The sequence below is a fragment of the Leopardus geoffroyi genome, chromosome B3 (assembly GCF_018350155.1).
Source record: "Leopardus geoffroyi isolate Oge1 chromosome B3, O.geoffroyi_Oge1_pat1.0, whole genome shotgun sequence".
NCBI lineage: Eukaryota > Metazoa > Chordata > Mammalia > Carnivora > Felidae > Leopardus > Leopardus geoffroyi.
Window position 1 is genome coordinate 4,481,178 of NC_059337.1, and position 13,037 is coordinate 4,494,214.

Genomic DNA, 13,037 nt, shown 5'->3' on the forward strand with positions numbered 1-13,037 from the left:
TGAAAAACCCTTCGCAGGCAGTGCTGATTAGGTCTCCCAAAAGCAGGAGGAAGGGCAGGATCTCTGCCAGGGCTAAGGTCTTGTGAGCTGTGTATGTCAGCAGAGGGAGACAGCGTGAGTGGACAAGTTCATGAGCGACAGCCTGGAAAGTTCCTTGAAAGAATACTCTGCAGTGGGCAGGTTCCCTTAAAGGGATGATCTTAAGGGAGATAAACCAGGTAGGGCCAGACTCGAGATGAAATTGACTCGGGGAAATAAATCAGGTCCTGCTTGTGCCTCTAGAAAATTCACTAACTATGACACAAATTCCTCCCCCACCCTACCCCCCCCCCCCCACACACACACCCTCTCAGGCAACAAGATGGGGATGACGTGGTAGAACACAGCTAGCAAGGGAAACCTGAGGCTCTGACTCTTGGCCGGGGCTGTGACACAACCATGAGGAAAGGAATGTGCTCAGTGGTCTGCTGAACGTGGTCAGAGTCTGCTGTCTGGACAGCACGGAAGATGGCTATTCCGCTCACTCTCCACTGGTCCACCCGAACCTGGTGTGGGCTGGTCAGTGCTGGAGCCATGCTTACTAGAGGTACTGCCTGGAAGCTGATACCCCGAGGGAGCACCCTGGATGGGGCCGGAACACGAAACCACACCGTGAGGAGGACATAGTCCATCCAGAGAAGACGATTCCTGCCCTCGAATGCGAATGCGGGAAGTCTGGCAAAGGGGATTAAGGTGAGCCTAACAGGAAGGAGAGCTTCTGAAACTCAGAGCTTTCCCCGGGAAGCCCTAATCCCCCAGCGGAAGCTGGATGGAGGGCGGGGGGGGGGGGGGGGGGGGGGGGGCTGTGTAGAGTCACATACACGTGACGATCTGTGCTTCTCTAAAACCTCCTATTGAGCAACCCAGTTCGCATGTTTGATGTTGTGCAAGTATTATAAACAAGGCACATTCACCTAACATTAGAAGGCAATTTTCACAATTTTTACAACTTTAAAAACGTTGGGGAAATTTTATGAGCCCCCGTTGCAGTAACGTGCAGGTGACGGTTGTGGTTAACGGCAGAGGGGGTTTCATCTTAACCCTTGACGGTTTTCATTCAATTCTGTTTTGCTATTTTAAGCAAAGCAAAGTAAAAGGAAACAAAACAGAGGAAGATCCGTCCCAGAAATAATGATGTCCTCATCCTAATGTCTTATTTTACATGTGTGGAAGGCCACCCGAAAGGCCATGAATTCAAGCTAGCGTATTACGTGCTGCGCTCACCATCCCATGTGCCGGGGGCTACTCGGGCCTGGGTCCCATGCTCACCTGCACAGGGCCTCCGCGTCCAGCTGTCGGGGGTTTCTGTGGTCTATGATGATGATGTCGTGATGCTTGTCCAGGAAACAGGCAAGGACAGCCTGGGCCTCCTTGGTAACTGTGCACTTAAACCCTGCTTTTTCACACGCCCTGCAGAATCCATTACACTGGTTATCTTCTTTGGTAAACACTAAAAGTACCTGAATCAAAAAAGTGCGAACACTTTTTAAAAAAACAAGTTGTTAGAACTGTCATTTCTTAACACGCCACAGAAAGCTCCCGGGGCCTGGACGGCAAGCACACAGATGTGAACATAATCTGTTGATAGAAATCTTCGTCCAGGAAACTCAGGGGCCGAAATTAGTGCTATTTGAGCTGCTTTTGTCTGGACGTCCAACTGCATGGGCCCTATACTTACTCTTTAGCGAATAAGCCCACTGGCAGAATTCAACAAAAGCTTGATTAAGCATTTTATCCTGAAACTACTTCAATGAAAACACAAATACTTATTTTAGTTAATAGTAAATTAACTAGACAAGTCCTTAAATGACAAAGACTAATATTTCAGTCAAACTTTTAGATACTTAAAACTTTAAATAATGTAATTAAACGTTCTGACTCAAGGGTTTATGTAATTCCTCCAAGTTAAAAAAAAAAAATTACTTTGATGATAAGAGAAGAGACTTCAGGTAGCTCAAAATATAACAGCTCACAACCAACCAGGTAACCCCTCAACCTCCCTTCCCTCTGGAAACCACCAGATTGTTCTCTATAAACCTGCTTCTGCTTTTTGGTGGTGATGGTGGTTTGTTTTGTTTTTCAGATTCCACACGTAAGTGAAATCACATGACATCTGTCTTAGGGGAGAGGGATTAGAAGGTAAAGCTTCCAGTCATAAAATACGTAAGACCCGGGACACGATGGACACACGGGGAATACAGTTCATAATCTAGAACAACAGTATATGGGACACACGGTAGCCAGCTACAGTGCCCACTACTTCTGAATGGATACAAACGCTGAATCACTCTGTTGTGCGCCGTAGGTCAGCGACGTTTCGATAAAAAAAGTAATAAAGTTGTGATCGATAGCAAAGGACAAACTGTCAGTTAAGGGACGCAGGAACAGCACAAGGTGCGACAGACAGCACTGCGCCTCTGCCCGGGACGACGGCTTGTGGTCCCCGTGCCCGCTGTGTCTCCCCCGTCCTGCCGGCACCCCCACACCCCGGGTCTGGTGCAGGAGCACCCGACTCTGTCCCTTCAGACCCACACGGGCTCCTGAGGGCGACCGTGGTGAGGTGGAGGTGGGGCAGCCTGGGAGAAGGACACTACAAGGCTGACAGAAACCCTGTCCCCCAAGGCTTAGTTCCTCGAAGTTTTCCCAAGGGCACAAATACCACTAATGCAAAGAACTAAGAGCACATTCCTGCCAGTAGCTTTGCACAGGTTTTAAAAATGTTAACGGTGAACATGGTTTGTGTGCCAGACGCATCAAGGAACTCTGGAGCTCAATTTCAACTGGTGATTTTGTCTAACATTTTGGATTTGATAATTCATAGATACTTTCTGGTAGAAAGTTAATGTTTTGCCCCCTTTGCTCCCCACCCCCCACAATGATGCACATTCTTTTATCGCTGAACCTTTCAAAGTAGGTTGCAGGCATCTCGTCCTCTCTAAATACCTCAATGTGTGTTTCTAAGAAAAGGACATTCTCTTCTATGACTAGAGTACTATGATCAGGTTTAGGAAATTTAGTGTTGAACCAATACCATTAGCTAAAATAGGAAACTATTTTCAACGTTAGGGCCTCGCCCTCCCCCCTCTTTGGAGAAAATCAGTATGTTTAGGGCACAGCATGGTTTCTTACTACCTGGAGTTGATCTGGATGAAATCTCATGGGGCCAAACTGCACGTCAGCAATGGCTACCTGTAAGAAAAGATGTGTTTTTAAAAAGATCGTTTTAAAGGTAAGTGCCACAGATGAAAGCAAAATTTCTACTCCAGAGAAAACATTACATAAATTCAATAGTTGTTACACAGATTCCCAGATTCCCAGGAAAGGTGCAGGAGTATGGAGGGAGAGGTAACAGGAATCTGATCCTGGCTCTTTTCCTAGCTGCGTGTGATTCTAAGCGATTTACTCAACCTTCCTCAGCCAAAATTTCTCGTTTGTTACAAAGATGAAATGAGTTTCCAATATAAAGAGTCCCCCCAAATTAGACACTGAACGAACAGTGGTTCCTTCTATCTTTCCCCTGACGGACAATGAAATCTTAATCGAAAATGGCACAAAGAAAGTGAAATCCAGCTGTTAGAACCGTGCGACAGCAGAGCCAAGGAAACCCGGTTGAGAAGCAGTCGACACTTGGGTTTTACAGGGAGCAGAGCGCTCGTCAATAATTGCTTATCTATTTGAGAACTGAGAACGAGACCGCACAAAGATAAATGTCACAACCAAACCCCAATGAGTCACGACCATCACAGCGCCAACAGAAGGGCTTATCCTGGGTGTTACGCCAAGAGCTGAGCATCCATCATCTCGCTGAATCTTCACAGTAACACAGTGAGGTTTGCAGCTGGAAAACCGAGGTTCCAAGTACCTTGTTTAAGGCCACCCAGTCAGCAAGTGGCAGCCGCGATTTTGCTGCAAACCCAGGGCCCCTGGAAGGTTTGGGCAGTCTGCACACCTCATGAAGGAGCCCAAGGGAGCAGGAACGTGGGGCTGAAATACAGCCCCAAGTGATGGACGCTGGCACTGACTTGCTACCCAGAGGATACACATTTCCAGAAACACTGTACGTACTGGGGGATCACCAGGCCTCCGGGTGATGGTATGATTCCACAGGGGGAAAAAAAAAAAAATCTGCAGTGGAAGACCAAGATGTAGGAGCCTTCCCGCAAGGTATTTCCTACCTGACTGCCCACCTCCAGTCTCTCCCCTACAGTAAACACATGGAACAAATCCTGCTCAGTGGTGGTGGGGGGGGGGTCCATGTTTCTTTTTCACTGCTAAAAGCTGACGTCTACCAGTCATGGGACACCAGCTTAGTGTCTGATTTGCTTTATGCTAATTTCATCTCTCAGAAGGCCTAAGAAGAATGAGGGCCGCCATTACTGCAGACCAAGATCGAGGGGGATTCTGTGACAGGGCGGAAGGCCGAGGAGAACAGACCTCCCACGGCACCGCCTATCCTCCCGCAGGCCAGCCTGTCGGTGAGGGGCACAGCTGGGTCCTGAAGCCAGACGTCTTGAGACGTGATCCCAGAGGGCCAGGAGAGTCTTAAAAGAGAGGTCTGGTCTAAATCCTCACACTCCCTCGGTGCACCGAGAAGGAAAGCAAGAGGCACCGAGGGAGACCAATCTGATGAGTTTCTTGCTGGTTTTCACAAAGTTTAAAGGAATGAATGAATGAAAGAACAAGGAATGATGTGGACCTACTGCTTGGAAAATACAAGAAGGAAGAAAATGACAGGAAAAAGAGAAGAGAAATCATTTTCGCTGACTTTCTATAGTATGGGGGGCAGTTTCAGAGGAGAAAGCAGACACCTCACAACAGCAGGCACGATGCTGCCATCGCAGGCAGCACTTGTGTCCTTGACCTGAATTGGGACCTGTAGCCTCTGACAGAGGACACTTATGAAACTGGCTATGAAGGATCCAGGAGATAAAAAAGAAAGTCTGAAAGGGGAGAAGGAAAACATTTATGAATCGCATAAAAACATACGATATTCTAGGTCACAGAGAAAACCTTGAAACATATTCCTAAAAGTAAAAATGGTACAGCTTTTATTCTTCAGCCATAATGCAACCAAACCAGAAATTAAAAACGTTAAGTTTAAACAAAATCGACAAATACCCCCACCCTGAAAATTTTTTACACATTAACTTGTAATAGCTGGGTCAGAGAGAGAAATGCAAACTATACATATAGAGTACCTGGAAAATAATAAAAATGAGAATATCACATAATGAAAACTTACATGATACTGCTACGTTTTACTCAGAGGCAAGACTCATAGCCTTAAATTCTTCTGTCATGAAACAAGAATGAAGTAAATATACCAAGCGTTCAAATCACTAAGTTTGAGAAAGTCAACAATACAAACTGAAGGAAACCAGGAGGAGAAAAATTAAGTTGAAGGTAGTAATTCACAAACATTTAAAAACGTTAGCCACTAGCAAGTTTTAAAAAATACATGTATATGTGCATCTGGTGTTGCTGACAAGCTGAGAGGACAAAAAGTGTGAACGGCTCAGGACAAAGCCTCGTCCTTCCCAGGAAAACAGCTCTGAGCACACGGTCCAGACCAAAAGTGGGTTATGAAATAACTTTCACAAAGGACAGTGTAACTTTATGATCTCAACTCATGAAAATAACACACCACTGCATTAATTTTAAGAAATAGAAGAAGTTATAGGTTTTTAAAAGACTATTAATTTTGCCTCAACATGATTTTACCGATATCATTTTAAAGCATTAATGTTTCAGCAGCTCTATTTGACCACTGAACACTTACTTTATTTACTTAACTAGATTGCATTTTAACCTTACATCCTGTCTACGGGATATATCCGGCTCTCAGGACCTCTGTTGAGCAGTGTCCCAGCAGAGCTGGACAACTACTTACCACTGCCCCCCACCCCCCCAAAATAACCACCACCAGGAAATGTGATGACATTACTCAGTGAGCAGACGTCAGCAGTGAGCCCTTAAAAAGTAAACAACTTCCCAACTGCTCTGGAAAAGGGGATCAGAACTATAGGATTCTTGTATTCCTCCTTTTGTCGTGCATGAAAATCACCATCAAATTGACCTGATGCTTCAAAGTCGCAACCCTTTTAATAATAATTTATTGTGCACGTTAATATTTTAAAAGGGAACAGTCATTTTTAAATCAATTTTAATATCACAGGTTTGATTTAATCTTTCAGCTTCAAAAGCAATTGTTATCTTTAGACAATATAGAAATAAGAGTATATTCACTGGCTGCTACTGGTAATCGTACAAATTGTTTAGTCTTCTGGATTTTTAAATATTTATGTATTTATTTTTATTATTAAAGAGAGATTGTAAAAAGTCTATTTGTATTTTAATAAGGTAATATTTGTAAATATGGCTGACAGAAACATGAAATAAATAATTAGGAATTTTGACAAACCACCTATCAGATTTCTTTTGTTTGCCTAACTGACCGAACATTCACAAGTGACAGCAAGGGGCACCTGGGTGACTCGGTTGGTTAAGTGTCTGACTTCAGCTCAGGTCATAATCTAGCAGTTCGTGAGCTAGAGCCCCACGCTGGGCTCTGCCTGGAGCTCAGAGCCTGGAGCCTGCTTCGGATTCTGTGTCTCCCTGTCTCTCTCCCCTTCCCCGGCTCGTACTCTGTCTCTCTCACTCTCAAAAATAAACAAACATTTAAAAAATTTAAAAAACACAACCGAACAAGAAAACAAGTGACAGTAGAAGGCCAAACTAGGGTTAGCAATCTGGATCATGGGTGGGAGTGGGAAAGAAAAGAGATACATGATACTAACCAGCCTAAAATTTCTGTTCCCCCAACCCTCCCTATCCCTTGCCTGCCTTTTTTTTTTTTCCTCTGTAGCTCTTAATCGTCATTTGCAAAACTTCACATACTATTTACCCTCTTTATTTTCTGTCTCTCCCACTAGAATGTAAGATCTATCTACAGGGATTTATCTGCTTTATTCACTGCTGTTCTTCCAACACCCAAAAGAGTCCTTGGCACATGGTAGGCATTTAAGAAATCTTTTTGAATGAATGTTTACTCAACAGCTCATCTTTCTGAATCAATCATTTATCTAGAAATCAGTCATACTAGTTTCTACGTACACATGTATATGTAACACAGCACTTCCAGTTTTCAGAATATTTTCATGCATACTTTATTTCATGAGGGGACATCAAGGAAGGAAGAATTTTTTATGAAAGCCTAATGAGTACTAGGAGCCACAAAAGAATCATGTGATCTTTTTCCTACATTCCCTTTATTAGAAACAAAGTGAATGCTGAGATCAACTTATATTGATTGTATACAAACCTAGGAACTATAGAGCACAGACATAAATCAAGAGTTTGTCCCCAACCAGCCTATCCTTCCAGATTTTCCCTGTACTTTGCCTGGCCCTCTTGTCTTTCTTTCTCTGGGCAAAGAGTGCCCACTTCTCTTAACTTGGTCAAAAGAACACAACCTAGGCAAGAGTCAGGAGACACCAGTTCTTGGGGGGGGGGGAAGAGTCAAAATTAATCCAGACATCTGTGGATTACCTACTATTGTGCTTTAAGCCAAGCACAGAGCTAGATGCTGGGAGCGCAAAGAAGTGCCCACCCCTGGCCTTGAGTAGAAGAGGCAAATGTACACAATGACAACATGGTAGAGTTTTAATAGAGAAAGAGGGAGCCTATTATGTACTCAATACTCCGCTTCCAGTCCTATTTAAATCCAATTTAGTCCTTACTCTATGAGTCAGGCAAGCTTGTTAACTCCATCTCATTGATGAAAAACTAAAGCTCAGTGCAGTGTGGTTAAACAGTTGGTAAGTGACAATGGTGAGAACAAGTCCCAATTCACAGGGACTGGATTCCTGTGGTCTTTTCGTGCTCCACTGGGGAAGGCCTAAAATCACCCGACCCTAGCCTAGATCTAGAAGAATAAGACCAAGAACCCAGAAGTCAGCATTCGCCCATGGTTTCCCAGGCATTCAACATCCAACTGAGAACAAGACAGACAGTGTCTCTACCCACCAGGGGGAGATGTGATGGAAGAGGAACTGGGGTGCTATTTTGAATCAGAGTCCAGGAAGGCCTCTCTGTGGCAGCAATGTGGAATAGGAGATCTGCATGATAAAGGAGCCAGACATTCGAGGAACAGGGGAAGGAGCGCCAGACAGAGGAAACGGGGTGCATGGGACCCATGGTGGGAACGGGGAGCATTCGAGGAAAGGACAGGGAAGAGGGAGGAGATGAGGTCATGGCTAGGCAGGAGCCAAAAGATGCAGAGCTTTCGAAGCCAGGACAAGAAACTTGGGTTTTATCCTGAATTTCATAAAAAGCACTAGGGAGTTTTATACAAGGAAATGATAGGATCTAATTTTTATCTTTATTAAAAAAAATTTTTTTTAATGTTTATTTTTGAGAGAGACAGAGTGTGAGCAGGGGAGGGGCAGAAAGAGAGGGAGACACAGAATCTGAAGCTGGCTCCAGGCTCTGAGCTGTCAGCACACAGGGCCTGATGCGGGGCTTGAACCCATGGATGATGAGATCATGACCTGAGCTGAAGCCGGCTGCCCAACCGACTGAGCCACCCAGGTGTCCCCCTCTAATTTTTGTTTTTTAAATAGACCTCTTTAAACGGATCCCCTTTATATTTTAAACAGATCCCCGGTGGGGAATGGACAATGCGAAGGTGACAGCAAAGGCGAGGAGACCAGTGAGGAGGCTTCCACAGTCCAAGTGAGAGAGGATGGCAGCCTGGCCCAGGAGTTGCCACGGAGACGAGTATGTGGATTTGGGCTGTTTGGGAGGAAGGGTGATCAGGACCCCCTGACGGACAGGACGTAATCAAATCTACTGGCTCCCAGACCGGAGTTCTGGTATCTGACTTGCAGTTTTATTTCACTGTTGCGTGGAAATTTGGGGTTATGCAAGGCATCCTGGTGGAAGCTGGTGTGGGTCGGCTTGGTCCTTTCCAGATCCACCCACAAGATGGCACCAGGACCCACCCCGAAGCGGAGCTCCTAACTGCCCTCCCAGGTACTCCGAGAGCGGCCCGAAGGCTCCACATCTATCCCAACTGTTTGTGTCTCTTTTTTCTCTCCTTACCTGTTCTTAATTGTCCCTTCAGTCAACTTAAACGGCAAATATTTACAAGGGGCCTTTTATGTTTCCCCATATGAATGCTAAAATCAAGTCACACGCCAGGGCAAAACTGTTCGGGGGTCCTTTTTTCCCAAACTCATATTGTTCAGCAAAAAATGGTGTCTGGATTAAGTGAACTATTTAAAGAGTTTAACGTAATGCCCGACCGTGAGGAAATGCCCAATACGTTCTAAAGGATCCACAGAAAAGATTTTCCAAGGAGCTTTTGCTATGAAACTACAAGTTGCCACACACGCACACATGTAAGGCATTTTTACTTTTTTTGTTATTTTTTTTGATGTTATTTGAGAGAGAGAGAGAGAGAGAGAGAGAGAGCGCGCGCATGTGTGTGCATGCTAACGGAGGAGGGAAGAGAGAGAGGAAGGCTCTCAAGCGTGGGGCTTGATCCTGCCGACCATGAGATCACGACCTGAGCCAAACCCAAGAGTCGGACACTTAAGTGACTGAGCCACCCAGGCGCCCCTGAAAGGCGTTTTTAAAACTGCATTTTTCCAAAGAGCCAGTTTCTTTCAGAGCACTAAGGTAATCTCTAATAAGAACCATTAACTTCACGCTGCCTTGAAATAATGTAAGAAATAGAACCTACGTCTTAAATATCATACTCATGTACTTGGAACAACGGACAAATAAAGATTTCCCCAAACCCTGAAGGGAACACTGCCTCTGAAGGTGAAACAAGAAAATTGAACAGAAAAAATGAGAACAGCCAATTGTAAGATAACCCAACCTTAAGCTTTTTTTTTTTTTTTTTTTTTTTTAAATGTGTCCCTGAAACGTAAGAATCCTCACATCCCAACTCGGCCATCTGAGGTGTAACATGTTGGAGGCCGAGGACCCACCTCTCCTCCACCCCTCAGAAAAGAGGAGCCGATCACTTGAGCATCATCCTGTCAGAATGAGAAGGGGGGTGACAGGCTGCCGGGGGAGGGGAGCCAGAGGCTCAGAACCCCCTCCAGGAGAAAAACGGAATCCAGCGGGTATAGATGATCCGGGCACGGACAAGAAGTATTCCTGGCTGTAAGTGAACAAATGAGCGTCCTGCCTCTCACTGGGTGGGGGTGTCACGTTTATCGCTGGTGTCCATGTCACCTGCTGCACAGATGACAGCGAGCCTCGTTCAGGAGGCTCCGCTGCCCGCACACCTGCTGACTGCTGCCGGCACCCGGACGGCTTTCCGAGGCTTTCCGGGGTCAGCCGATGCGCCTAGAAGATACCCGATGGGACTACGCTAACAACGGCCACGCCCATGATAGAACGGATTGTGTAGAATCACCCAAACAGTCCCCATGACCAGTGTTCCTGAGTTTGGACAGATGGGGGGTTACACTCTGGCCCCTGAGAAGCTGTGTGTCTTTAGGCAAGTTTCTCCACTCCGCTCGGCCTCGCCCAGAAAACCGTGACCGTGAGGACGAAAGGAGGACTTGACCCGGTCAAGTGCGCCACAGCCGGCATCTACCGGCGCTAGCGGAAGGGGCCGCACAGGCATCCCCGGCCCCCCTGCGCTGGCTCTACAGCAGCCAAGATCCTTAGCAGGTGTGGCGGCGACCCACGTGGCTTTGGCCAGAAGGCGGGTTTCCAGACTGAACGGTAACTCGAGAAAGTCTGCCAGAGCCCGACCGCCCGACCGCCTTGCTGCGTCAGAGCAGGACACCCTCTGGTCGCAGTCCGCGGCCCCGCTGGGGGCACCATCTCCCACAGGAGCCCTGTCGCAGGGCTCCCCGAGTATTTTCACTGACCTCCACGGTTTTTCATAAGTAACACTGAGTTCTTTAAAGCTTCTTTTTGGAATACTTTCACTACCAATTATGTCTAATTCTAAACTGCAAATAACCAGCACTGAAAAATCAAGGGAAAAGTTGTTTTCTTATGTCCCAAAGAAGACCGAACTTGGGGTCTGAGAGGAGAAAGCCCAGGGCAGAGAGGAAGTACACGGCAAATGTCTGACATCAACAGAGGACGTGAAGAAGCCCCGAGGCAGAGGAGGCCTCGGATCAAGATTAGGGATGGGGGCTGGAGGGGGGAGGATGGCTGGGGCCTTGGCCCCAAGCTTCAGATAATCCCTGCCTCCCCTGTCACTGCAAAGAGCGGCGACGGCCCAGGACAAAGTTTCCCAGGGAGGATGTGTTCTGCCAGGGATACTCTTTTTGAGGGTCTTAAGGCAAAACCTTGAGCACAAGTTACCTGGTATTTCTATAGGAAAACGTATGTTTACATCCTCCAAACATCCTCCCGATACCTTTTAAGACTTTTTTCCACAGTAGTTTTAGGTTTACATCAAAACTAAAAAGCAGGTACAGTAAGGAATATCCTTTACCCTCATAATGTATAGCCCTCCCTCCCCATCATCACCACCACTGAACAGAATGGTAGTTTCTTGTTGTTTGTTTTGTTTTTTACCAAAGATTTACCCACACTGACACATCATAATCAGCCCAAATCCGTATTTTACCTTACGCTTCCCTCAGCGTGGTACATTCTGGGATGCAAACAAATGTATAATGATATACATCCATCATTATAATATCATAAGGAGTGTTTTCACTGCCCTAAAAATCCTGCCTATTCATCTCTCCCACCTCCAGCCACCACTTAATTTTTCGTCTCCAGAGTTTAGCTTTTTTCCAGGCTGTCATATAGTTGGAATCATACAAGTATGTAGCCTTTCCATATTGGTTTCTTTCACTTAGTAAATGCATTTAAGGTTCCTCCACACCTTTCATGGCTTAATAGTTCATTCCTTTTTAGTGCTGCAAAACATTCCACTGTCTGATGTATCCATTTATCCATTTACCTACTAAAGGACATCTTGGTGGCTTCTAGGTTTTAGCAATTAAGAACGAAGCTACTATAAACATCCTTATGCATGTTTTTGTTTGGCTGCTATGTTTTCAACTTTCTTACGGTTGAGTTTTTTAAAGCTCTTTGTATATTCTGGACAACAGTGGTTTATCAGATACATTTTTTGCAAATATTTTCTCCCAGTCTGTGGCTCATCTTTTAAGGCTCTTAATGTTGTCTTTCATTGGGCAGAAGTTTTTAATTCTAATAAAGTTCAGTTTATCAGTCATTTCTTTTACGGATGTTTTATCTATTCATTGCTGTTGTATCTACAAAGGCATCACCGCACCCAAGGTCATCCAGATTTTCGCCTCTAGAAGTTTCATAGTTTTACATTTTGCTTTTAGGTCTGTAATTCATTTTGAGTTGATTTTTGTGAAGCAAATAAGGTGGGTGTCTAAATTCATTATTTTGCACGTGGATGTGCAATTGTTCTAGCATCATATATTGAAGCGACTATCATTGTTCCATTGTAATGCCTTTGCTCCTTTGTCAAAGACCAGGTGACTCTATTTATGTGGGTCTATTTCCGGGCTCTCTATTCTGATCCACTGATCTATTTGTCTATTTTTTTTCACCAATACCCCAATGTCTCAATTACTGTAACTTTCAGTGAGTCTTTAAGTCGGGAACTGGTCACCAAGCCTGGTTCTTCTCCTTTAATATTGTGCTGGCTATTCTGGGTCTTTTGCCTCTCCATGTAAACATTAGAGTCAGTTTGTCAATAACCATAAAGTAACTTGCTGGGGATTCTGACTGGGATTGCACTGAATCCATAGATCAAGTTGGAAAACACTGACATCTTGACAATACTGAGTTTTCATACCCACAAATATGGAATATCTCTCCATTTATTTAGCCCTTCTTTGATGTTGTTCATCAGAATGTTGTGGTTTTCCTCCTACAGATCCTACACGTATTTTATTAGATTTATACTAATAAATATTTTGTTCGTTTTTTGGGGGGGGACTGATATAAATGATTTGTTTTTAATTTCAAAT

The 13,037-nt window shown here is 45.0% G+C and overlaps 1 protein-coding gene across 2 annotated transcripts in view; it reads right to left on the bottom strand.

The window, feature by feature from the left end:
• Window positions 1–13,037, bottom strand: part of PDE8A (phosphodiesterase 8A) — a 155,326-nt gene that overhangs the window by 78,416 nt on the left and 63,873 nt on the right. For both annotated transcript variants that reach the window (XM_045448645.1, XM_045448644.1), the window contains exons 2-3: window positions 3,172–3,228; window positions 1,309–1,499 (exon numbers count right to left, since the gene is read on the bottom strand). In XM_045448645.1, coding sequence (XP_045304601.1) covers window positions 1,309–1,499; window positions 3,172–3,228 — 248 coding nt within the window. The remainder of the gene's footprint in view (window positions 1–1,308; window positions 1,500–3,171; window positions 3,229–13,037) is intronic.